Source organism: Pleurodeles waltl, chromosome 4_1 (assembly GCF_031143425.1).
Source record: "Pleurodeles waltl isolate 20211129_DDA chromosome 4_1, aPleWal1.hap1.20221129, whole genome shotgun sequence".
Lineage (NCBI taxonomy): Eukaryota > Metazoa > Chordata > Amphibia > Caudata > Salamandridae > Pleurodeles > Pleurodeles waltl.
This window is the reverse complement of record NC_090442.1, coordinates 339,076,292-339,102,562: the sequence shown is the minus strand read 5'-3', so window position 1 is coordinate 339,102,562 and position 26,271 is coordinate 339,076,292. Positions and strand designations below refer to the sequence as shown.

General features: G+C 46.3%; 1 protein-coding gene across 1 annotated transcript in view; it reads left to right on the top strand.

Moving 5' to 3' along the window:
• STRAP (serine/threonine kinase receptor associated protein) overlaps window positions 1-26,271 on the top strand; it is a 137,972-nt gene that overhangs the window by 11,335 nt on the left and 100,366 nt on the right. Inside the window, exons 3-5 of the mRNA XM_069228472.1 lie at window positions 3,868-3,949; window positions 14,630-14,702; window positions 25,218-25,317. Of these exons, the coding sequence (XP_069084573.1) occupies window positions 3,868-3,949; window positions 14,630-14,702; window positions 25,218-25,317 (255 nt within the window). The remainder of the gene's footprint in view (window positions 1-3,867; window positions 3,950-14,629; window positions 14,703-25,217; window positions 25,318-26,271) is intronic.

The window sequence follows — 26,271 nt, the reverse complement described above, 5'->3', positions numbered from 1 at the left end:
CTTGTGAACAAGAAGCCAAGAGCCCTCCTATTGCCAAAGTTGGTTGACTTTTTAGTCACTTATATGGTTGCTTCTTATTCATTGGTTTGCTTTCCTCTTATTGGTTATCCTTCCCTTATGCATAATCACCTTGCAGTCCTTTTGAATGGCTTTCCACTGCTCACCTTTAAATAATTCCTTTTATCATCTTTATTAGGCACTCCATTAGAGTGCATGTGCTTCTTTACTCTGTCTCATGTTGTGCTACTTTCTCCCCCACCCAGTGCTTCCTCTTCAACCAACCTACTCTTCTGTTGCACTCCTGCCCCTTGTAGGAGTTATAATTGTTTTCTTAGGATCTGGCAGCTGCTATTTGCTTCACGGTCACTCGGCTATACGATTTTTTTTCTTCTTATTTACAGATCTAAATGTTCACCATCTTATATTGGTAGATTAAACAATGGCATCCATGCTGTTTGTATTTTTTTTTTTTCCCTCATGTTGTGACGCATGCACACATGTAGTGGACATACCATTTCTGTCAGTCTTACTTGCCCTCTTTCTCTCTCGCTGGTGAGTCAACAAGGCAAGACCTATTGTCTTTGGCAGTGCTTTTTGTATTTTTGCAATATCCTCTGTGACCCCTCAAGGGCCAATATCTGTCTCTGCGGTGCATTACTGATCATCTCCTAATTTCAGTCTGAAACAGTTTGCTTATTGCATGCTAATAAAGTATCCGCTTTTGTTGCTTGCGTTATCGTTGTGGATATTATTCATCTCAATGCACTGCATTCTTTAGTTTAAAAGCAGACCGATTACTGAGCCAGCACTGACATATTTGAGCCTTTGACTTGCAGTTTACACACACACTGTCTCCATCCCACCCATTAACGTTAATAATCCACCCCAGCCCCACACAAAAATATTGTTTGCTCCCTTTGAAATGCCTATTTGAGTGTCGTCCATTGTCCTTGGACCTCATCCGTCCATATACACACACACACACACACACACACACATCTTGGGGATCCACTACACTCCTGTTGTACAGTCCTCCCCTTTGGTACATGGACTTGTCTACATAACATCTGACATTCCACTAGCTGCTTTCCTGACAACCAAGGTCACCTACTCCATCCTGTGCCAACCTTGTGAGCTGCTCCACCTTTAATGATATAGTTCAATTAGCCTTGGATTCACAATTTTCCAACCATATCTTACCTTTCTCCTCACAACAAGACTTGAAGAGCTTTTACTATTTACTTTTTCAGGCACATATGCACACTCTATATCTGCATTTTGAAAGTTGAATTTTGGATGCCCTTTTTAAAAAAAAAAAATGTGTGTGTTTTTTTTTTTTTTTTTTTTGGTGGGGGTGGGAGGAGGGGGTGTTTTATGGTTTTTTTGTACTGCATGGTTTACAATGAATTGTAGAAGCGCATTACAATTAAGAGCAGTAAAGAAAATGAGAGCTAATGAGAAAAAAAATATTGAAGATGTTTAGAGAGGAGTACCAGGGATGGTTTATGAGAAAAAGAAGTTAGGGCCATATGTACGAACACATTTTCCCATAGACACAGAATGGGCAAAACTGCTTGCTACATCTGACCCTTAGTCTGTGTGCGTGATTGGCTCTGTAGCAGTACTGGCTACAGTGTGTAGTGAATTAAGCAGCATATTGTAAAGAAGTTGGAAGAATAGGGTGGTTACAACGATTATGCTCTGAGAAGGTCTGAGAAAGCAAGCTGAGTATTGAACCTGTGGTAATCAAATCTGTGTAAACTAAAGATGATTGCGTACTTAATCTGCGGTGTGAAGCACCTTGGTTTGCAGTTAACTTTGACAGTTCAGTAAGTAAAACAGATTGGGTCAAAGTGTAGTTTAAGTACATTTTGAACAGAATGTTCCATGGTATAATATTATTTTATGTAACCATATTACGGGAAAGATGTCTAGAAATCTTTTACTTAGTTTAAGGGCAGATCTTGCTTGTGTGATAAATATTAAGAGACAATTTTAGTTGAATACAAGCTTGGAATTGGGGGTGAGTAATTTTGCTAAATAGTAGTCTAGGAAAATTCTCTCTAGTATGGATGTGCAAGTGCGTGGCATATTTGATTGTTGCGTTGTTGTTCCTACACCAAAAGCGTACTATGCTCTATTAAGTAGCCCCAGTATACAGGGCCTTCAGGGTATCGAGGATTCTATATAGTATTAAGAAATGTGGCTGCCTGTTAGACACTGATCTTGGATCTTTCCTATATTTATGCCCATCAGTCTTCAGAGTCTTATGTAGTTAAAAGGTTATTCAAGTGGTTGCATACCAACAAACTCTTAGTGTTCTATTTAGAATGTGCATTAGTGTTTGCATTTTATTCCATGTATTTGAACATCATTTTTAATTTGTACTTTTGCATAACCGCAGAGCCTTTAAGTAGTCAAACTCACTTTTTAAATTAAACTTTGTATTCACACATGATCTAGGAGCAGGAGAATTTGTAAGGAAGTCCTTTCCCTCTTTCCTTATTGTCAAAGATCTTCACGTAGCCTTGCTCATTAGCATGGAGCTTCAGTTGGTCCTTGGAGAGAGTGTTAGCAGACCTTGCAGGAAGCCCAGGTGGCCAAATGACAAAATGACTCATGCTTTGTACAATGTCAGCCTGGTTTTGGCTGCCCCATCTCCCCTGACCTGCCTACTTCCAGAAGTCCACAAGAAAGGCAGCAGGGGAAAACCTTACCACCAGGATCCTGTTAGCATCGCATTCACGTTGTGTGACTAGGGTTGCCGTTGCTGCATCACATAGCTGTGACAGGGCAAGATTGCACTAGGGACAGGGGAGGGGGTTTGTAAAATTGAAATGGATAGTCTGTGATCATGATGCCAAAAAGAGATTTTAAAGATATTGCAGTGACGTTGGCCCTGAATTTTAAATGTCGTAGAACAGCTGTCGTAAGTGTGATATTTAGGACCCGTGGTCAAGAGAGACTTTTTATCAACAAAGAAGAATTGCTGATTGACGGGGTCACATGAGAATGGACATGGGGCACATTTTAAGCAGCTCAAACGAAATGAGACATGAAGTCAAACGTTGCAGTGTTGGATAAATAATCTCAGGACAGACACTATGTCCCATGAACACACACCATAACTCAAAATATGAAACATTGATTTGAAACCCAGACACACCATGGAAACATTAGTTTAATCCCAATTTCTAATGCCTATGTTATGGCATGATCAATGAAATTCAGTCATGCTGTGTGTTTTGTGTTGGGTTTTTTTTGGGCTTTTTTTCTTCATCTATTGGTATTGGTTGTGGACAAATAGACAACTGCCAAATAGCATGTAACTAGTTGCTTTGTTGTGTTAAAAAGGCATAATTAGAGAAAACATGAAAACGATTCTGGAATATTTGCCAATTATTTTCAATGGCTGTATTAGCTGGTTGGTATATATATGCAGTTGGTCACTAAGAAAATAGCTGCAGTGGTAGGACTCAAAGGATTATGCTTTGCTTTAGTCCTGCATGGTGTCAGAAAGCAAAATAAACTGCCCTTACCAGCCCCACTTCTGTCTCTTACAATGTAATACTTTACGCACACGTGTACAGATGGCATTGCAGTTGCAGAGTTTACAGAAAGTCGGAAGTATTTAAATGAAATCTGGGTGATAACCATATTTGGCTGGTAGCTTTTGGTTGTTAATGTTTTCTCTGAAGCAATAAATTGTGTTCACAAATAGCTTTTCTATTTTTAAATAAAATACTACTGTAGCTTTTCCACCATTTTAAATGGTTAATGAATCACAGGTAGGATATTTGCGGAGCTGATTTCACAATTGCTTTTATCACTACTTAATATTCATGATATTTATCTCTTGTGTTTCAGTAAAGTATGGGATGCGGTCTCTGGAGATGAGTTGGTAACTTTGGCTCACCGGCACATTGTGAAAAGTGTGGATTTCACTCAGGTAAGAGACAAAAGCCAGCCATGTTCATGAAAACATAACTGCACCAATGATTAAATCTAACATTTTGAGATTCTATGTTCAGACTTTTTTTCCTTCATGTTTAACTTTTGAAATCTGTAATGGTTTTAGAGTCGGTCACAAGAGTAAAGTGGTCCATTTGGTTGAGAAACTAATTGTCCTTACAAACAACATGGTTAAGACCTTTCTGCCATTGGCCAAGGTGCTTAGTGTCTGTAACTTTCTTTTCGGAAAACCTCAACTAATACCTCTATCTATTGACCACAGTGCCATTACCACACGTGTCTAATACCCACGCATTTACCACACGTGTTTACTATGTGTAAGGAAATGCCTCCTTGGCATGGTTACCCCCTGACTTTTTGCCTTTGCTGATGCTATGTTTTGAATTGAAAGTGTGCTGAGGTCTGCTAACCAGGCCCCAGCACCAGTGTTCTTTCCCTAACCTGTACTTTTGATTCCACAATTGGCACACCCTGGCATCCAGGTAAGTCCCTTGTAACTGGTACCCCTGGTACCAAGGGCCCTGATGCCAGGGAAGGTCTCTAAGGGCTGCAGCATATCTTATGCCACCCTGGGGACCCCTCACTCAGCACAGACACACTGCTTGCCAGCTTGTGTGTGCTGGTGAGAACAAAACAAGTAAGTTGACATGGCACTCCCCTCAGGGTGCCATGGCAACCTCACACTGCCAATGCAGTATAGATAAGTCACCCCTCTAGTAGGCCTTACAGCCCTAAGGCAGGGTGCACTATACCATAGGTGAGGGCACCAGTGCATGAGCACTGTGCCCCTACAGTGTCTAAACCAAACCTTAGACATTGTAAGTGCAGGGTAGCCATAAGAGTATATGGTCTGGAAGTCTGTCAAACACGGACTCCACAGCACCATAATGGCTACACTGAAAACTGGGAAGTTTGGTATCAAACTTCTCAGCACAATAAATGCACACTGATGCCAGTGTACATTTTATTGTGAAATACACCCCAGAGGGCACCTTAGAGGTGCCCCCTGAAACCTTAACCGACTATCTGTGTAGGCTGACTGGTTCCAGCAGCCTGCCACGACCGAGACATGTTGCTGGCCCCATGGGGAGAGTGCCTTTGTCACTCTGAGGCCAGTAACAAAGCCTGCACTGGGTGGAGATGCTATCACCTCCCCCAGGCAGGAGCTGTAACACCTGGCGGTGAGCCTCAAAGGCTCACCCCTTTGTTCCAGCACCGCAGGGCACTCCAGCAAGTGGAGTTGCCTGCCCCCTCCGGCCACGGCCCCCACTTTTGGCGGCAAGGCCGGAGAAAATAATGAGAATAACAAGGAGGAGTCACTGGCCAGTCAGGACAGCCCCTAAGGTGTCCTGAGCTGAAGTGACTCTACCTTTTAGAAATCCTCCATCTTGCACATGGAGGACTCCCCAATAGGATTAGGGATGTGACCCCCTCCCCTTGGGAGGAGGCACAAAGAGGGTGTACCCACCCTCAGGGCTAGTAGCCATTGGCTACTAACCCCCAGACCTAAACACGCCCTTAAATTTAGTATTTAAGGGCTCCCCTGAACCTAAGAATGTAGATTCCTGAAACTACAAGAAGAAGAAGACTGCTGAGCTGAAAAACCCCTGCAGAGGAAGAACAGAAGACACCAACTGCTTTGGCCCCAGTCCTACTGGCCTGTCTCCTGCATTCCAAAGAAACCTGCTCCAGCGACGCTTTCCAAAGGACCAGCGACCTCTGAATCCTCAGAGGACTGCCCTGCTTCAAGAAAGACAAGAAACTCCCGAGGACAGCAGCCCTGCTCCAAAAGACTGCAACTTTGTTTCAAAGGAGCAGATTTAAAGACCCCTGCAAATCCCCGCAAGAAGCGTGAGACTTGCAACGCTGCACCCGGCGACTCCGACTCGACTGGTGGAGAACCAACACCTCAGGGAGGACCCTCCGGCGACTCCAAGACCGTGAGTAACCAAAGTTGTCCCCCCTGAGCCCCCACAGCGACGCCTGCAGAGGGAATCCCGAGGCTCCCCCTGACCGCGACTGCCTGAACCTAAAATCCCGACGGCTGGAAAAGACCCTGCACCCGCAGCCCCCAGCACCTGAAAAAATGGAACTTCAGTGCAGGAGTGGCCCCCAGGAGGCCCTCTCCCGTGCCCAGGTGGTGGCTACCCCGAGGAGCCCCCCCCTTGCCTGCCTGCACCGCTGAAGAGATCCCTTGGTCTCTCATTGAACATCATTGAAAACCCGACGCGTGTTTGCACACTGCACCCGGCCGCCCCCGCGCTGCTGAGGGTGTACTTTTTGTGCTAACTTGTGTCCCCCCCGGTGCCCTACAAAACCCCCCTGGTCTGCCCTCCGAAGACGCGGGTACTTACCTGCTGGCAGACCGGAACCGGGGCACCCCCTTCTCTCCATTGAAGCCTATGTGTTTTGGGCACCTCTTTGACCTCTGCACCTGACCGGCCCTGAGCTGCTGGTGTGGTGACTTTGGGGTTGCTCTGAACCCCCAACGGTGGGCTACCTTGGACCAAAAACTGAAACCTGTAAGTGACTTAGTTACCTGTGAAACCTAACAAAATTTACCTCCCCCAGGAACTGTGAAAATTGCACTGTCAACTTTTAAAACAGCTTATTGTGTTTTATGTAAAAAGTATACATGCTAATGTAATGATTCAAAGTTCCTAAAGTACTTACCTGCAATACCTTTCAAATGAGATATTACATGTAGAATTTGAACCTGTGGTTCTTAAAATAAACTAAGAAAATATATTTTTCTATAACAAAACCTATTGGCCTGGAATTGTTTCTGAGTGTGTGTTCCTCATTTATTGCCTGTGTGTATGTACAACAAATGCTTAACACTACTCCTTTGATAAGCCTACTGCTCGACCACACTACCACAAAATAGAGCATTAGTATTATCTCTTTTTGCCACTATCTTACCTCTAAGGGGAACCCTTGGACTCTGTGCATACTATTCCTTACTTTGAAATAGTGCATACAGAGCCAACTTCCTACACTATGCATATGCGTGGTAGTGGCAGAGAAAGCAGTCTAGCTGGGTGGGCGGAACAGGAAGGAGCAGAGGAGAGAGAGGTAAGTGGGGCTGGGTTTTAGAGGGGGAAGTTGGGGTAGGTTTTAGAACAGGACACTGGGTCAGGGTAGTTTTTAGGACAGGGTGGGGGTAGGTCTTAAGGTTCAGGGCTGAGGGGTCGGGGTAGTTTTTAGGACAGGGCGCAGGAGTCTGTTTTTAGGATGTGGTAGGTTTTAGGGTTCAGGGTAGTTTTTAGGACAAGGGTGGGCAGGCATTACGGTTCAGGGTGTGTGTGTTGTTTTTTTTTTTTTTTTTTTTTTTAATATAAACAGGGTAGGTTCTAGGGTTCGGGGCGGTGGGGTCGGGCAGTTTTTAGGACAGGGCGTGGGGTGGTTGGGTAGGTTTTAGGACAGGAAGGGGTAGGTTTTAGGACAGGATGGGGTAGGTTTTAGGGTTCAGGTCAGGGTAGTTCTTACGAGCGGGGTAGGTTTTAGGGCACAGAGTGGGTGCGGGCTTTCAGGTAGTTTTTAGGACATTTGCGGGTATGTTTTAGGGTTCAGGGCAGGTTTAGGGTTCAGGGTTGGCGTAGTTTTTAGGACAGGGTTATTTTTTTTAGGACTCAGGGCGGAAGGGTTTAGGGCTCGGCAGGGAGTGGAAGGGGCAGTTTTATGGGCTTGGCCACAGTGGAGTATGGTATCGGGTATAAGGGGGCAGGTGAGAATTTACACGCATGTTCCTTTACCAAACATGCTCTTATAACTAAATTCGTTGTAAAAGCATGCTTGGTAAAGGTATGCGTGGTAAAGGCTCGGTCGTTGTTGAGACTAAGTTGTAAAGGCATGCGTGATATATACATGCGTTTTTCCACTATACATCCATTCCGTTCAGTCTAGAAACATGTTTGGCTCCACGATAAATGACATCCTTTTCATTTATGGCGTATCCTATATTATTTGGAATGCTAATGATTTTGTTTTTCATGTTTCTTTACCAATCTTTATTAGACTGCCCAATTATTTGAGGGTTGTAAATCCAGGAAAGTGGGCTTAGAGCCTACCCATTGCTTACTATTGATTGGTATTATTTTCTTCTTTTTTTTTTCTTTTTTTTGCTTCTCATTGATTGGTGTTGGTTTTCCTTCATATTTTTTTATGTTTGTCCCTCCCCTGGAGCATGATGTGTTACTTGTGTTCTTCCACTGCTCACTTTTCAGGCATTACTTGTTTCTTTTTCTTTAGGCACTCCACAGGAGTGCTTGTGTTTACCACCTCTCACCCACCACCCTGCTCTGTGCTCCACTTTTTCTCTGGCCTGTGTGCTTTCCACCACCAGTTCCATGTTGCTCTTATGCCCTTTTTCTCCCCCCACACAGCACTCCACTTTGCTGTCCCTCTGATTGCCCCCCGCCACCCTGTACTCACCTGTGTTGGTTCCCCTTTTTTTATTTATTTATTTTTTAATGCCGATTAAACTGTGATTGGTAACTAAAAAGGACCTGGATTATTCTGTAGACATGCATATCTGCAATCGCTTTTGATTTTTACAGCCATGTCAATTTTTTTAAATTTATTTTTGGGACAAAACATATTGGCTAGAGCAGAACATAAACACAATGAAATGGAAGGACGAACCTTTATAAATCTTTAAACATTGAGTTTTTGGAAATGAGGGTGGTCTTGAGGGATGGTTAAAGCTATTCTTCCACAGGTGATACTTCTTACAAATTTCTTCTGTGATAACATTTAGTAAATGTTACAAATGGGGTCTCTAGTTGGCAGTGGTTTGCACCATGCCAAGTAGGGCCCTTCACTCTATTCAGGGTAAGGGAACCACACAGCTAAGATAACCCCTGCTTGGCACAAGCAGTGAGACTTATCTCCGCGACAATGTGTTAAGTATTTGTATACAACCACACGGTAACCTAGTGAAAACACCACAAAAGTACTCCACACAAGTTTTGGAAAAAAAGCCCATATCTATCTGAGTAAAACAAGACCAAAACGACAAACTCAACATACACAAGCAAAGATACCAATTTTCAAAGATTAAATCTTAAGTCTAGCACTTAAAAACACAATAGCTCCAACTGGGATATCACGACGTCTTGACGGAGTCATTCCGGATGGCGTGCGGGCCGGTCACAGTCGCATGGACCCCATGTACAGTACCTTGGAAAACCAAACTAAGACTGAGTCGGGGATGTGAGGCGTCGCTGGACTTGTGCAGCGTTGGTTCCTAACTGCTTCTGGGGAGGTGAAGCGTTAGTTCCTTACTGTTAGGCAGAGGAGGTTAGGCGTCAGTTACTTACAGTTGTAGGGGAGGTGATGCAGCATCAGTGGCAAGGCGTTGATCCAGCAGGTCAAGATGTGAGGCGTCAACTGCACTGTCGCAGTCGCACAACGGGGGCCACGTGCTGCGGCAGAGTTGGGTGTCACAGACGTCAGTGACAGAACACTTTGGACTCAAACTGTGTTGGGACCTTGGAGGCACTGCAGCAGTGTCCGTTGTGGTTGTTGCACTCAGCGGGTGTTAGACCTGGCAGCTTGTTGGCGTGTCTCCCCTGTCTTTGTGCCTTCTGACCTCCTGGTTTTGGACCCTGTTTTTGCTGGTTTATTGTCTCTGCGCACTTTACCACTGCTAATCAGTGCTAAAGTACAAGTGCTCCCCATATAAATTGTACTGTGGATTGGTTTATCCATGATTGCCATATTTGATTTACTAGTAAGTCCCTAGTAAAGTGCACTAGAGGTGCCCAGGGCCTGTAAATCAAATGCTACCAGTGGGCCTGCATCACTGGTTGTGCCACCCACATAAGTAGCTCTGTAATCATGTCTCAGACCTGCCACTGCAGTGTCTGTGTGTGCAGTTTTGACTGTAACTTCGACTTGGCAAGTGTACCCACTTGCCAGGCCTAAACCTTCCCTTTTCTTACATGTAAGGCACCCCTAAGGTAGGCCCTAGGAGGCCCCAAGGGCAGGGTGCAGTGTATGGTTAAGGTAGGACATATAGTAAGGTGTTTTATATGTCCTGACAGTGAAATATTGCTAAATTCGTTTTTCACTGTTGCAAGGCCTGTCCCTCTAATAGGTTAACTTGGGGGCTACCTTTAAATCTGATTAAGGTGTAGATTCCCTTTGGGAGCGGACGGACATGTGGAGTTTGGGGTCTCTGAGTTCACAATTTAAAAATACATCTTTTAGTAAAGTTGATTTTAAGATTGTACTTTTGAAAATACCACTTTTAGAAAGTAGGCATTTTCTTGCTTAATCCATTCTGTGACTGCCTGTTTGTGGATTCCCTGTCTGGGTCAGTTTGACAGTTGGGCTGTTCACACCTCTCTAGACAGTCACACAAAGGGGGCTGGGGTGTAGCCTGCATATCTTGATTAGCCATCTGTGCTGGAGGGGAGGGAAGGGGAGGAGTGGTCGTTCACACCTGAAAGGACTGTGCCTGCCCTAACACAGTGCAGTCTCCGACCCCCTGGTGTGCGTCTGGGGCCTGGCCTGGAAAACAAGGGATCTTGCAAACACTTGAGACTTTGCTTTGAAGTTTGCCAACTTCAAAGGCAGAACAGGGTATAAGAAGACCCAAAACCCCAGACTTTTAGAATCTTTCGGGAATCAAGAGGAACCTCTGCCCAGGAGAAGAGCTGAAGGAGGAGTACTGACCCTTTGCTGTGTTGCTTTGCTGGACTTGCCTGCAGTTGCTGCTTCTGCCTTAAGAGTGCAAAGGGTGAACTTTGCTGTGTGTCCTGCTTGAGAAAATTCTCCAAGGGCTTGGAGTAGAGCTTGCCTCCTGTTGGAAGTCTCGGGGACACCATAGACTTCACCTGCTCAGACCGCAGCCTGGGCATCCCCGACAACGTCGCTCCTGCTGACACAGGTGCCGCTGCCTGCCCCATGGCCTGTGGACACCGCTCGTGAGGAGCACAAAGCACCGTCCTGCGACGCAGCCCCGGTCCACCGACGCCAGCACCATCGGCTTCACTGTCGTCACCAGGCCTCCTTACCTGCACCGTGGCCTGTGGACACCGCTCGTGAGGGTCACGAAGCACCGTCCTGTCCCGCACTGCTGGCTTGGGCCTACAGACGACAGCGCTTCAACAACGATGACGCTGCTGCCTTCCTGTGACCTGTGAAAACCACACATTGCACCGCCCCGCTTCACACCGCAGCCCTGGTCTCACCGACGCCACTGGACGCAGTCACCGAGCCGTTGCCTGCACCGTGACCTGTGGGCGCCGCACGTCACATTGTCCCACTTCGCACCACAGCCCCGACGTCATCCCCGCTAGCGCACCTGATTTCATCAGCCCGGAGTTCGATTCCCGAGGTGCATGACTTCAAAGGCCCGACTACTCCTGCTCCAACTCCGGAACCAACGCCAGCGACGCCGCTCTCCGGAGCTCACCGCGAGGATCACGACGCCCTGTGAATCCAAGGTACTGTTTGTGGGTCTTCCCGACACCGGAGCTGGCCCGCGATGCCGAGGCCAGCCTGAACTTTTTTTTTTTGTTCATGGCACTGTGATAACTCCACCTGGGGATATCGACTTCAAGGAACTGTATTGTTAAGTACATCTTGCAGCATTCATATTTTTATTACTGTATACAGCAGAATGTGGTGTAAACACCAGTCTTATTGTAAGAAGACATGCTTGGTTGAGGTGCTCAGGTTTCAAGCCAGAAATACAGCAGGCAGTTCTCAACACGCATTCCGAAAAAACACTTATTTGGTCCAGAGTTTGATACCACTATTGACAAGCTGAAAAAAGACTCAAACAGCTAAAGCTATAGGGGCCTTAATAACTACACCAAATCGGGGTACTTTTGGTAGGCCGCAATTTAGGGGAGGTTCCAAGCCATCATCTAACGAGCCTTACACCTCCCAGACCAAACAAGGAACACATTCTTACAATAGAGGTACCTTCAGAGGTTCTTACAGGGGCACACATAATAGAGGCAGAGGTAAGACATCCACCTCTAGAGGATCTGCCTCAAATACAAGACAGTGATTTCTTACAAATACCCACAGCACACACCTCTCCAGTGGGAGGATGACTAGCAAATTTCTATCCCCAGTAGTCCAATATCACCACAGATCAATGGGTTCTATCAATTATCCAACATGGTTATTATCTAGAACTCATTTCCGCTCCACCAAATATGTCCCCTCGTGTTCACAAACTCAAACAATCATCTCATTCTCTTAAAAGAAGAGGTGCAATTCCTTCTTCTCAAAGGGGCAATAGAACCAGTTTCCCCCATCTCAACAAGGGTTAGGCGTATATTCCCTATAATTCCTTATACCAAAGAAAGACGGCTCATTAAGACCAATTCTAGACCTCAGACCTCTCAACCTATACATACTTTCGAAGCATTTTCCTATGGTCACTCTGCAAGATGTTATTCCCCTATTAAAACAATCCAGCATTAGATCTCGAAGATGCTTATTTCCACATTCCCATACATCCAGCACATCGCAAATATCTCAGATTTGTCATTGCGTGCTGAAAAATATTATCAATTCAAGGTTATACCATTTGAGGTAACAACCACTCCTAGGAAATTCACAAAATGCTTAGCAGCAGTGGCTGCATTCCTCAGAAGAAGACATTTTCACGTTTTCACATACTTGGATGATTGGCTTATCAAAGCCAATACCATCCAACATTGTCAAAATCATACTCCGTACACAGTAAACCTTCTACACACTTTACAATCAACTTTCTCAAATCTCATCTCCAACCCTCACAGATACAGCCTTATCTGGGAGCAATTTTCCATACTCACTCAGGGTTGGCATATTCAAACCCAGCACAAATTCAAGTTTTCCAAACTCTTCTGTCTCTTACATGAGAACCATACTTACACAGACTAGTGATGCAGCTATTAGGGATGATGGCTTCCTGCATTGCCATGGTTCCTCATTCCAGACTACACATGCATCTATAACAGCAGTGTCAGTCTGTCCGTGGTCTCAGTCACAGGTTCATCTTCAGGATCTAGTGTTGTTGGACCACAAGACTCGCCGCTCTCTGCAATAGTGGAATCTCACCAACCTTTCAAAAGGGCAGCCTTTTCAAGTCCCTGTGCCTCAGATCACTCTCACTACAGATGCATCACAGATAGTTTGGGGAGCTCACATCAGCAACCTTGCAATACAAGGCAGATTGGATCCCATTTATTACATCAACTACTGGGAGTTGCTTGCAGTCTTTCTAGCGCTGAAAGCATTTATGCCATAACTCTCCCACAAAGTGGTTCTAGTCCGTACAGACAACATAACTGTGTATTATCTGCAGAAACAGGGGGAGACACACTCTTTTCAATTGTCCCTTCTAGCGCAGACAATTTGGAAGTGGTTAATTCACAATCACATTCACTTACATAGAATATCTCCCAGGAATGGGCAATCAGTTTGCAGACCTTCTAAGCAGGATGCAGCAACAAGTCTACAAATGAGAACTTCACGAATACTTTCACCTCTGGGGAAACACCAGGATTAGATCTCTTCGCCACCGTCGAAAATTCAAAATGTCAAAACTTCACGTCCAGTTACCCACACTCTAAGTCCAAGGGCAATGCTCTGTGGAAGAAGTGGTCAATGATATTTGCTTATGCTTTTCAGCCTCTCCCACTCATTCAATTTCTGGTTTGCAAACTGAGACAAACATTACTCACCATGATCCTTGTAGCCCCCACATTGGCACATCAACCTTGGTATACAACACTATTGGATTTGCCAGAATCTTCCCAACAGACCAGACTTTTTGACTCAAAAGTGAGGTCATAGTCTGATATGATCCAGACCCCAAAACACTCAATGCTCCTAAAGTCATAGTTTGGATATTTGCAACTTGCATCTGAAAGTATACACATTCTTAGAGCGCCACATAAACCTACAACTAGACAGTGTTATGCTGCAAAATGGAAGCGTTTTGTATGCGACTGTCAACCTAAACACTGATCCACTCAAAGCATCAGTGCAAGACATTATTTGTTATCTGCTACATTTACTAAAGGCAAATTTAGCGTTACTCAAAAAGATTCTTTGAATAAAAACAACTTGTAACACTCCGAGCCAAACACTAGATGGCGGACTTATGCTAAGCATCTGAATCTACAGCATTACATGCTACAAACAGATGTCTACTGGGTAAGTAACATTTTCCTTTTCTGTTATGGATGTGCTCGGTTTGGGACTTGGTGGAGAATGTGTTTTCCATACTGACTTCAAACTTTGGACATATTGTTTGGGGAGAACGTTAAAAACCATTTCGAAGGTGAAGTTGTATGATTTGATTCTCTCACTAGTTTAAATGGTAAGTGTAGATAAAGCAGCATGATCACATTCCCCTATACATGTCCCTTGATAATCCACATTAGTCACCTTGGAGGCTTTCCAGAAACTGAGATTTGAAAGTCGATATGGAAACCACCTTTCTTGCTCAATTGAAAGCTGGAAATTTACAGTTGTTTAATTTTCTCTTTCAGTTTTATTTATAGTATCAAGGGGCATACATGTGTGTAGGAACATACTGGGCAGAGTACGTTGCAGTCTTTTTTTATTGTGGTAATGGTTCTAGAATAAAGATAATCATGGTTCAAACCTGGTTTAATATATTTTTGTTTATTCATGGTAGGACAACAACAACCTTTTGACTGGTGGACAAGACAAACTGTTGCGCATATATGATATGAACAAACCAGAAGCAGGTGAGATTCTGTTAATTTTTTTATTTTTTATATAACTGTTCAGTTTGAGTTATTTGTTGAAATACTCAAAGTTCTCCTAGTTGCCTTGTGTTTAAAAGGTGTTTTTTTAAATTCAAATGGTAAACCTTTACTTTCAGACTGTGCATGTTGGTGATGGAAGACCTTTGCCAACTTTGGCAGTATGCAGTTTGGATAATTTTTTCAGGTTGCATTAGTAGTGAATGCCATTAGACATTTGAACTAAATAGTTACTGCTGAAGTGTTTCATGCGAAACCTGACCAGATGCACCCAGGAAGATCATAGGCAGTACATAGGGTAGGTCGCTCCCCCGTCCTCACAGCGCCACCAGACCTGTGTGCCTTCTCCCTTTTGCTGTCTGCCCGCTTGGTTTTGCCTGTGTGTGCCCTTTGCTATCTGCTTGTTGTGATCGCGCTCCCCTCTCTCCGTGTACCCCGAGTGTGTGCCCTTTGCTGTCTGCCTGCTTGGTTTGCCTGTGTGTGCCCCTCGCTGCCTGCTTGTTGTGATCGCGCTCCCCTTCTCTCCGTGTACCCCGAGTGCCTGCCTTCGCCGAGTGTCACCGCCGTCCTTCCGCCGCTTTTTCTCCTCGCTTTTTCCGCGTTTTTCGTACCTTTTTCAGTACTTTTTCGTTTATAGGCCTCCTCGCCATTCTCGAGGCTTTCCCGCCGTTGATTTTCCCGCTTTTTCACCTACCCGCCCGCCTCCCAGCTAACCCCGGCTACCCCTTAAATGGCGGCCGCTGCAAGGCCGTGGTAGCGACCCTTGACCCCAGGGTAGGTCGCTCCCCCGTCCTCACAGCGCCACCAGACCTGTGTGCCTTCTCCCTTTTGCTGTCTGCCCGCTTGGTTTTGCCTGTGTGTGCCCTTTGCTATCTGCTTGTTGTGATCGCGCTCCCCTCTCTCCGTGTACCCCGAGTGTGTGCCCTTTGCTGTCTGCCTGCTTGGTTTGCCTGTGTGTGCCCCTCGCTGCCTGCTTGTTGTGATCGCGCTCCCCTTCCCTCCGTGTACCCCGAGTGTCCCCGCCATCCCCCCCGTCCTTCCGCCGCTTTTTCTCCTCGTTTTCCGCGTTTTTTCCCCGTTTTTCGTACCTTTTTCGGTACTTTTTCGTTTATAGGCCTCCTCGCCATTCTCGAGGCTTTCCCGCTGTTGCTTTTCCCGCTTTTTCACCTACCCGCCCGCCTCCCAGCTAACCCCGCCTCCCCGGCTACCCCTTAAATGGCGGCCGCTGGCGCACCGAAGGCGCGCCTAGGGCAAGCCCGTCTGGACCGCGCCCAGCGCCCGACCCCCTGGTCCCCGCGCCTCCCGCCTGACCTACGACTCCACCACGCTCACCAAACTCAACCCCGGCCGCACGCCGGGCTGCTACCGCGCCACCCCGAAACGGACCCACGGATCCTTCACCTGCAACAACTGCCGCTTCATCTGCCTTCGGGCCCACTCCGCTCCCGCCAAGAACAACTCCCCCGGAAGCAATCTCCACTGCATCCTGGTCAACACCCGATCCATCCACAGGCACGCCATCGAACTGTGGAACCTCATCAACTCAACAAACCCCGGACATCGCCTTCCTCACCGAGACCTGGATGAACCCCTCCTCGGCACCCGACATCGCCATAGCCATCCCCGACGGCTTCAAAATCATCCGGAAAGATCGCACCAACCGCATCGGAGGAGGCATCGCCATCGCACACAAAAACTCCATCCGCATCTCGACCCACACCGACGACTCACTCCCCGACGCCGAACATCTCCACTTCACGATCCACAGCGACCACAAGACCACCCTCAGAGGCACCCTCATGTACAGACCACCAGGACCCCGCGCCAAGTTCAGCGAAGACATCGCAGACTTTGTCAACCCTCACGCACTCTCGTCCACCGACTACATCCTCCTAGGAGACCTCAACTTTCACCTGGAGAACCTCACCGACAAAAACACCACCGCCCTACTGGACAACCTCGCCAACCTGGGACTGAAACAGCTAGTCAACACACCCACCCACCACGCCGGACACACGCTCGACCCCATCTTCTCCTCCAGCAAACACATCACCGTCAGCCACGCCACCGAACTCACCTGGTCGGACCACAGCTGTGTCCACTTCAGCTTCAAGAAGACCACCGTGCTTCACCACACCCAGCAACCACCAAGAAGACACTGGAATCGTATCACCACTGAACAGCTCGCATCAACCCTCTCCCAGAACCAACCCACCAGCACCACCGACCCAAACGAAGCTGCCAACAACCTCACAAGCTGGATCTCCGACTGCGCCAACCTCCTGGCCCCCCTGAAGACTCAAGCTAACACCAACAACCACAAGAAAAACTCCTGGTTCACCCCCGACCTCAAGAACTCCAAGAAAGAATGCCGCGCCAGCGAGAAGGTGTGGCGCCTCAACCAGACCGAAGAGAACATGTCAGCTCTCAAGGACGCCACCCGCCAACACCACCAACACCTCCGCGCCGCACGAAAAACAGCCTACCGGAACAGACTTGACGACAACGCCCACAACAGCAAGGAACTATTTGGCATCGTCAAAGAGCTCTCCAACCCGGACGCAGAAAACCACCCCATTCCCCCCTCACAGGACCTCTGCGACTCCCTCGCAACCTTCTTCCACCACAAGATCATCGACATATACAACAGCTTCCCGACCGCCAACGCAAACCCCCACCCGGAACCTGCCACCGACATCACCACCATCCTCACCTGGAGCCCTACCATCACCAAGGAGACCACCCGCGTCATGAACTCGATCCACTTCGGATCCCCATCAGACCCCTGCCCGCACCACATCTACAACAAGGCCGACAACATCATCGCACCGCACCTCCGAGACGTCATCAACGCCTCCCTCACCGCCGCCACCTTCCCGGAGAGCTGGAAACACGCAGAGCTCAACGCCCTCCTAAAGAAACCTACAGCAGACCCCACCGAACTCAAAAACTTCCGGCCCATCTTTCTCCTACCATTCCCCGCCAAAGTGATTAAGAAAATCGTCAACGCTCAACTCACCACCGCCCTGGAAACCAACGACTCCCTCGACCCCACACAGTTCGGTTTCAGGGCCAACCACAGCACCGAAACCGCCCTCATCGCAGCCACGGATGACATCTGAGCCCTGACCGACAAGGGAGAAACCGTGGCCCTCATACTCCTGGACCTCTCTGCAGCCTTCGACACGGTCTGCCACCGCACCCTGATACACCGCCTCAGCAACGCCGGCATCAGAGGCAAGGCCCTGGAATGGATCGTCTCCTTCCTCTCCGGAAGGACTCAGAGAGTCCGCCTGCCCCCCTTCAGATCCACAGCCACGGAGATCATCTGCGGCGTACCCCACGGATCCTCCCTCAGCCCCACTCTCTTCAACGTCTACATGACCCCCCTGGCGAACATCGCACGCAAACACGGACTCGACCTCCTATCCTACGCCGACGACACCCAGCTCATCTTATCCCTCACAAACAACCCCACCTCAGCTAGGACCAGACTACACGAAGGAATGAAGAAAGTAGCGAACTGGATGACAGACAGCCGGCTGAAACTGAACACAGATAAGACGGAGGTCCTCATCCTCGGCCCTACTCCCGCCGCATGGGACGACTCCTGGTGGCCCCCCGCCCTAGGCAGCACTCCCCAACCCACCGACCACGCACGCAACCTCTGCTTCATCCTGGACTCATCCCTCTCCATGACCAGACAGGTCAACTCGGTGACCTCGGCATGCTTCAACACCCTCCGCATGCTCCGCAAGATCTTCCGCTGGATCCCCACCGACACCAGGAAGACCGTCACCCACGCCCTCGTCACCAGCCGCCTGGACTACGGGAACACCCTATACGCCGGCATCACCACCAAGCTGCAGAGGAAACTACAACGGATCCAGAACGCTGCCGCACGACTCATCCTGGACATACCCCGCCACCACCACATTTCCGGACACCTGAAGAGACTTCATTGGCTCCCAGTCAACAAGAGGATCACCTTCCGACTCCTCACCAACGCACACAAAGCCCTCCACGACCTCGGACCCAAAATCATCAACAACCGCTTCTCCTTCTACACCCCTCCGCGCACTCTACGCTCGACCGGACAGGCCCTAGCAGCCGTACCCCGCATCCGCAAAGCCACCGCCGGAGGAAGATCCTTCTCTTTCCTAGCAGCGAAAACCTGGAACTCTCTGCCCAGCCACCTTTGCGCCATACCTGACCACCTCTCCTTCAGAAGGCAGCTCAAGACCTGGCTCTTCGAGCACTGACGCCCCCCCCCCCCCCCCCCCCTCCAGCGCCTTGAGACCCTTTATGGGTGAGTAGCGCGCTTTATAAATGCGATTGATTGACATAATCATAATCCACCAATCTTAATAGCCCTTGCTTTGTGATCATGACTTTCTCACCCAAGTTACAACTTCTCTGGCATAATTATTTCTCTAGCTCTGTCCAAAGATATCAGTCAGACATTCAGTGAAAATGTATTCATAGGTGTAGCAAAATCATTAAGCCAACACACCCATTATATTCTTGTTCAAACATTCTGAAAACATTTTGGCAAACTCTAACCATTGGATTTGCTAATTCTGATTTTAGTGCTTTTAACAGAGTTATGACTTGACAGCAACTGAGATCGTTTCTATTCTGCTTCTGTTTGTGGAAGCAAGAAATATTGTCCCCAGCCTGCTTGAAGTAGAATTTTTTTTTGTGTCTATTTTCTGTAAGAAAACAGTAGGCGAATGTACCCCCAGCAACAAAGTTCCTTTAAAATGTTTTTTTCTGTTTCCAGTGCCAAACTAAATGTATGTGTACTGTACTGCTGCATCTCCCAGTTGACAGTTCTGCTAAAGAAATGTAACAAAAGTATTCCTGAGTGAAAATAGCTGTTGTCATTGTGACGTAGATATTACTCCCTCTCTCTCTTGTTAATTCCTGAAGGTATACAAGGTAATGTACCTCACAATGACAAGTGCTTTCCAAGAAACTTTTGAGATGCTTCTCATCAAGTAGTCTTTGTCTTTCTGGATATATTGGGCTCTTCTGTTAACAATCACCGGCACCTCTACCTCTAGAGAAAAAAGATACCGCTGGGTCTTTCACAACCCACTCCTCTGAGTTGTACTTGAACCTATTGGATTATAAACAATAACTCATATGTTAGAGAAATTTACGTTTACAGTGTGGCGATAAGGGGCCATGTCCTGAACCCCCAGAATCAGCACAGACATTAACCATGGTATTTTATGATATTTCATATTTATTATTTTCCAAAAGTCATGTAATTCAATGGTCAGTGCATTCTATTGCACGTGGGAACAAACGTCCTACAATTATCAAGGGTATGTTGAGTCAGTCCACAGTACATCATATAAAGAATGGCACAAGGAGTCATCCCTCTTAACTATATTGACATTGTTGCCACTGTCAGTCATCATTTGGATCATCCCATTGGGCTGCTGTTAGGTATGTACCATGTCAAGATGTTGCAGTGACAGTCTTTTGCCTGTTTACTCTTAGTCTACGCCTCACGGCAGCCGCACCAGTAAACATGTGTACACCTGCTGTCAGGTTGAAGCATGGGTGTGCTCCCCCACCCCTGCTGATCAACATTTACATCTCGTACCTCTCCCAAAATCTTGATTTAATAAACGCACACTCACTGAAACCAGGAGATCATGCACTTATCCACATAATGTATGCTGATGATCTATTTTTAATGAGCCAGATCCCTGCAGTGAAAGCAGTGAAACCTACTGCTGTTGCCCTGGTGGCAGGATTTATGACCCATTCAAGGGCATTCAGTTGCCCAGTTATGGGCCACTCCAGAAGGCATTTTCTGCCAAATTCCCTCTGTCGATAAATGTAGGTTTGCCAACAAAAACTTGTTAGCATTCCGTGTTTGGCAAGAAAAAAAACAAGTTGAAACCCAGTTAATAAAGCGGGATCCTACAAGATGAAGTCTACGCACTACAAATTTCCAGCTTATGGAATACAAGGGTGTCACCCTGCGTGTTCAAGAAACAACTTAACATCATTACAAAAATGTGCTCTCTGCAAGAAGTCAGAGTAACTAAAGCCAAGAGATCCCATGCATAGCAGGTCATTGAGTCCCACAGTCGTCTCAAGACACAGATTTTTTTGATCAAGGGTAGATGTCCCACTTTAAGCTCCAATTTATACTCCTTAGCTTAGGAGTCCATCCAACTCTGAAGCAAGTTCTCCTTGGACTAAAACTGTACACAGTGAATCCTGCAGATTGTGTGACTCCAGGAAAGAAACCATGATTCTCATCCTTTGCCTCTGTACTCTAATGATGCCTGAATGCTGAGAGCCGTTAAGAGGGGTTTTTTTAACCAAAAAATATGATCATGTAGACAAGCATTCACCGCTGCACTTGACCCTGAGCCAAGGCAACTAAACATCCGATTTGTCAAATTCCTGGCAAGTTTCAGTGCAAAGGTAAAAATAATTGAGAAAAACACATAATCACATTGAAGATTGCCCGCTGAAAAAGACTCTGTATAAATAAGCATGGTCACTTTAGCCCCTGCTAGTTGGAATGAGCAATGAGTCTTTATCAACATGCTCATTCTGCTAACAACCATTTGTTTGCTCCTCTATCGTTTCAGGTAAGACTTTCACAAGCATGCACAGTCACTTTAGTAGTTGCTAGCACTTTAGCTTCATTGGTCAGACAGTCAGGCAGTCATATTAGTATGTTCAGCCATTTTAGTATTATTAATTGTTTGAATGGTCATTGGGGCAGAGGGTACTTGATAGGCACAGCCACACCAGTACTCATTAGCTGGCCAGCTAAGAGAATCGAGATATGCTCAGTCACTTTCAGTTCAACAAGTGCGTACTGTCAACAGTCCTTGCATTGTTGAAAATCTGTTTTTCGTTTTTGTCTGCTTTAAATAAAGTGTAAAGTAATGTTGTATTTGTTAAACTGTGCACTTTTTAAAAATACATTGGAAATAAGAACATCTGCTGCTGCCACTACATTGCATGCTGATCCTGAAGGGCACTGTTTTATGGAGCGATGGCGGTGAGGGTACCTGGAGGAATTGGCACGTACCTGGCTTAAAATCTTAATGGTGGGAGGGGTTATTATTTTGAGGTCTCCACTAACCTTGTGTGGGGACCCAGAGATGACATTGACCGTTTTAAAGGTGGTCCTAGGACCATCACAGGCTGCTTTATGAGCAAAAATGTTTTGGAAATGTTATGCCCTGCAAAGCATTATGGAATGCCTTTTCGAGCCTCAAGTATTATGGCATGTTGACTGCAATTCTCAGAACAGCCCCTGGAGAACACAACAATAAAAATATCATTTGGAAGAAACATGGTCATGTAACCATACAGTCACCTCTTAGAGAGCATAATCACATGAGAAAATGGGTGAAAGTACTGCAGTGTAACCACATATGTAGCCCCTAAAGGGCGGAGTACCGTACACATTTTCAAGGCTAGAAGGCCTATTGCAATATTACAAACAAGGCCCATAAAACATAACTTTTCTTAAAAGTAAAACAAAAGTTCCAGCCATGAGAGACGCTATAAAGATGAGGATTGGTGGTAGAGGTTATTATTTTGGAGTCCCTACTAACATAGTGTGGGAACCCAGAGATGATGTAGACAGAAAGAACACATTGTGGTTCATGTTTTGAGTTTGGTCCCATTGTCCTAGGACCACCACAGGTTGACCACAGCAACATTGTTTTGTAAAAGTAATGCCTTGCAAAGCATTATGGGGCAGGTTTCTGTGCCACAAATATTTTAGTATGTTGATATGACTGTAATGCTTAGAACAGCCCCTAGAGGACACCACAATGAAACTAGCATTTGTAAGAAACATGGTCATGTAACTATATAGTTAACCCCTAGGGGGCATAACCACACAAAGAAAATGTCCGTAATGCAGTGTAATCGTATATTTAGCCCATAGAGGGCATAGTGCCTTACACGTTTTTATGGGTAGCCGGCCTATATCAATGATATTACAAATAAGGCCTTTAAAACACAGGCTATTCCCAGCTGTAAAACAAAGGTTCTAGTCATGAGAGAGCTTAAAAAGACACTGAATGGTGGGAGGGGTTATTATTTTGGGGTCCCCACTAAGTTAATGTGGGGATTCAGAGATCACCCAGACAGGGTGTCTCTTGCTGAACTTTTTGGTGGTGGTCCCATTGTCCTAGGACCACCACAGGCTGAGTTATGAGCACAAATGCTTTGTAAAAGTAAGGGGGAGCTTCCTGAGTGCAGTTAATTTTGTAGTGTTGGCTCTCCCGCTGTGCCGAGAGCCGTTTTCGCTTTGAGGATTTTTGTTTTACGTAAAGCATTTATCAATTTCAAGTATTTTAGTGGGCGAGCCACAAGAAATGACTGATTAGGTAACTGAACAATGTGACCAGCGCTTCAATACTGCAGATCAAGTTCACACTGTTGTGCCTGTTAATGCTGTATGCACCACGGGCGCCATGCAGCAGAAAAGGGAGAGACAAAGAAATAATCAGCCCATGCTGAAGTATATCGGCAATTGTGCAATAATCCATGTAACATGGGTAGTCTGTAAGGCTTGACAAAAACAGCAGCTTCAAGGTGGAACAAACGTAAAGCATTTACCAATTTATCAAGCGATTTTCAAAAGGCAAGCCCAGGAACAAATGAAAGTGATGGGCATGGTTAAAAGGCCACAGTACTTACAACAGGTCAAAGCGTTTGCACGCTTGACCTAAGAACGCACACCTAGATATTTCACCCGTAACAAACACAAGCAGTGTCTTTGATGGATTAATTTATGTTCACCTAATCATTCACTTAGTGTCATTACCTCTTTTCACATTTAACAACCCACTCAGTCGCCACATTCTGACTTGCCTGTTCATACAGCGTCACACAAACTCCTCCATCAATTTAAGAGCTTTCTCTAATAAAATTACATTCTTTTCCAATGCCTGTTTTACTTACAAGGTTTTGCCGTCACTATTAGTCCATTCTTTGTGATAAAGCTGTGAAAAATCTAAGTTGGTTCCAAAAGCTAGACTGTCTAGCAGTGTTAATGCCTACTGAACATTTAATCTTCTGTTTCCTTAGCATGTAATCTGATGATCAAATCCATAGGTACTCGCACACTCTTTCCCAGAGGCCACAAAGTTTGGTCTGTGATGTGACTGAGGGCTGCACTGATGCCAACAGGGTGGTGGTCAGGGGATGGGGGTTTATTGGCGTTATGTTGGGTGTATGAGAAGTGAAGATCTAGTGTCTGAATTGCACAATGTTAAACCTAGCACTTGAGATTAATCCCAGCTTCTTCACTTAACTACATTGTGTGATCCCAGGCAATTGTTTAATTTCACCATCCCTCTTTTTTTTCTTCATTATCAATTGTTTCAGTTTTCCTCCTTTTTCTTCACTATCACTTATAATGATCTCAGAATATATGGCTTTAGGATGTGTGCTTTACAAAACATTCCCTTGTGTTTGATTTAATAAACTATAATGTTGTTTATGTAGAATATAATCACAGGCTACCCTAAGAGTGCGCGTAACAACGGACATGCCTGTTAGTTCACTATTGGCATTGTTGTCCGGGTAGGTGGGGAAGATTGAACGTTTCTAAATTTATTTTTTAAAACTATCACTTAGAAATTTGCTTTCTAATTCACTGATCTAATCTGATGTATTGAAGTGAATCAGTTCTGCATTTTGATTATATCATACACCTTTTGAATTTTGAACAGACTTTATTAGACTTGTACACTTTTCCTACAAGATGTGTATAAAAATGAAGGTGTATCTAAATTTAGGAGGTGCAAGACACCCTAGTTAATCTTTCTTTAACATAAATTAACCTTTAAATAAATGCTTGCCTGTTTATTTAAAATCTTTTTCATGTTGGTGCTGAGTCGAAGTCCAGTGCTCAAGTTGACTAGGGGCCACGTGTAGGTCAGGAGGGCCGCATGCTGCCCCAGGCCGTACTTTTGAGTATCAGTGAAAAATATAATTTAGACCTACCAGGCTCTGAAAGCACCAGTCACTGGGTTAAGCCATTTTCTGAAGCACATCACAAAAAATTAATTGAACTAGTCTCAATGTACTTCTGTATCAGAGTAGTGTGTAAATAGGCACTGATAAATAGGCATGGGTGAAATCGCTTTCTTTTAAAGGGGCAGTGGAGGGATTCTCTGAGAATGTTTTTCCATAGTCTTGAAATGTCAGTCCAGGCATTGAATTTACAGATTGATCACTTGGAATGGAATATCGGTTCATGTGCTCTATGCAGTCTTTTTGAGTACTAGGTCACCTTCAGTTTCTGTTAACTTTTTTCACTTTGAGTCTTGGAAAATAGTTTTGTATGTTGACAAATCAGTGTATGTTAAACAAACAAAAAATCTTCAACGCAGAGAGGCATATTTTGAATGTTAACTGTGTGAAGTGTATTTTATCTTTGCTTTCCAATGAAGTGTTTTCTTCATACTTAAAATTATTTTTATTATTAAGACCCTATTGAGATTGGTGGCCACACCTCTGGAATCAAAAAGGCTCTATGGTACAATGAAGACCGGCAAATTCTTTCAGCAGCAGACGACAAAACAGTCAGGTAAATTATATCTACTTTGCTGAATGGAAATGTCATTTGGTGGTGGTGTTGATTATATATTTCCTCCAACAGCCCCCTTAGACCTTGGTCGGGGGGGGGGGGGTGGTCTGGCCACGTACAGAGATAGCCACCTAGGAGCTGAGCTTTGCTGGACGGCGAGCTTTGGGCCATGGGCGTTGGCGCCAGGGGTGCACTGGTGGCCCCCCTACCACCTACAACACTGGCGCCAGTGTTTGGCAACGCCTGAGACGCTACGGTGACGGGGGGATGAATACTCTTCCCCCCCCCGAGTAAATGGAGAGAGCAGCGGCACCACGGAGGCCTGCGGCGCGAGGAGAAGCCGCAGGCTCGTGCACTGGTGAGTCCCGACACAGACGGAGCACCCCCCCAACCCACAGATACCGTGGGTGGCGGGCGCCTGGGTGCCTCCCTGCTCCCCCTCCCCTCCCCCCCCAGCTTGGAACTCGAAGAGCCCCCACCCCGCGGGCACAACGGAGGAATCGGGCAGTCCACGAGGAGTGACGACGGAACCGCAGCCACCTCCCTCCCCCACCCCACCCCACCCAGTTTGAAATTGAAATAGGGAACTGTGGAGGCCTGGGGCAGAAGGCGACAGTGGCGGGGGTGCAACGGTGGTGCCCCCACCTACCATCTATACAACAAATGCCAGGGAGTGGTGTTACCCGGGACACCCCGGTGAGGGCGGGGGACGCCTACTCTCCCGCCGAAAGCCAGGGGGAACAGTGATGCCGTAGAGGCCTGCAGCATAAGGAGAAGCCGCGGCCTCACCCACCCTCACATCCTCAACCAGCGCCCATCCTGACCTTCTGCTGCACTAACCTCCCTCCCTCCCCAGAGCAGTGGGGGGCTGTGCGTGCGTCTACTCTTACGCCTGGACATACAACTTGCTTCATCGTCTGGATGTCAATCCTTTGAGACTTTGCTAAGTACTGG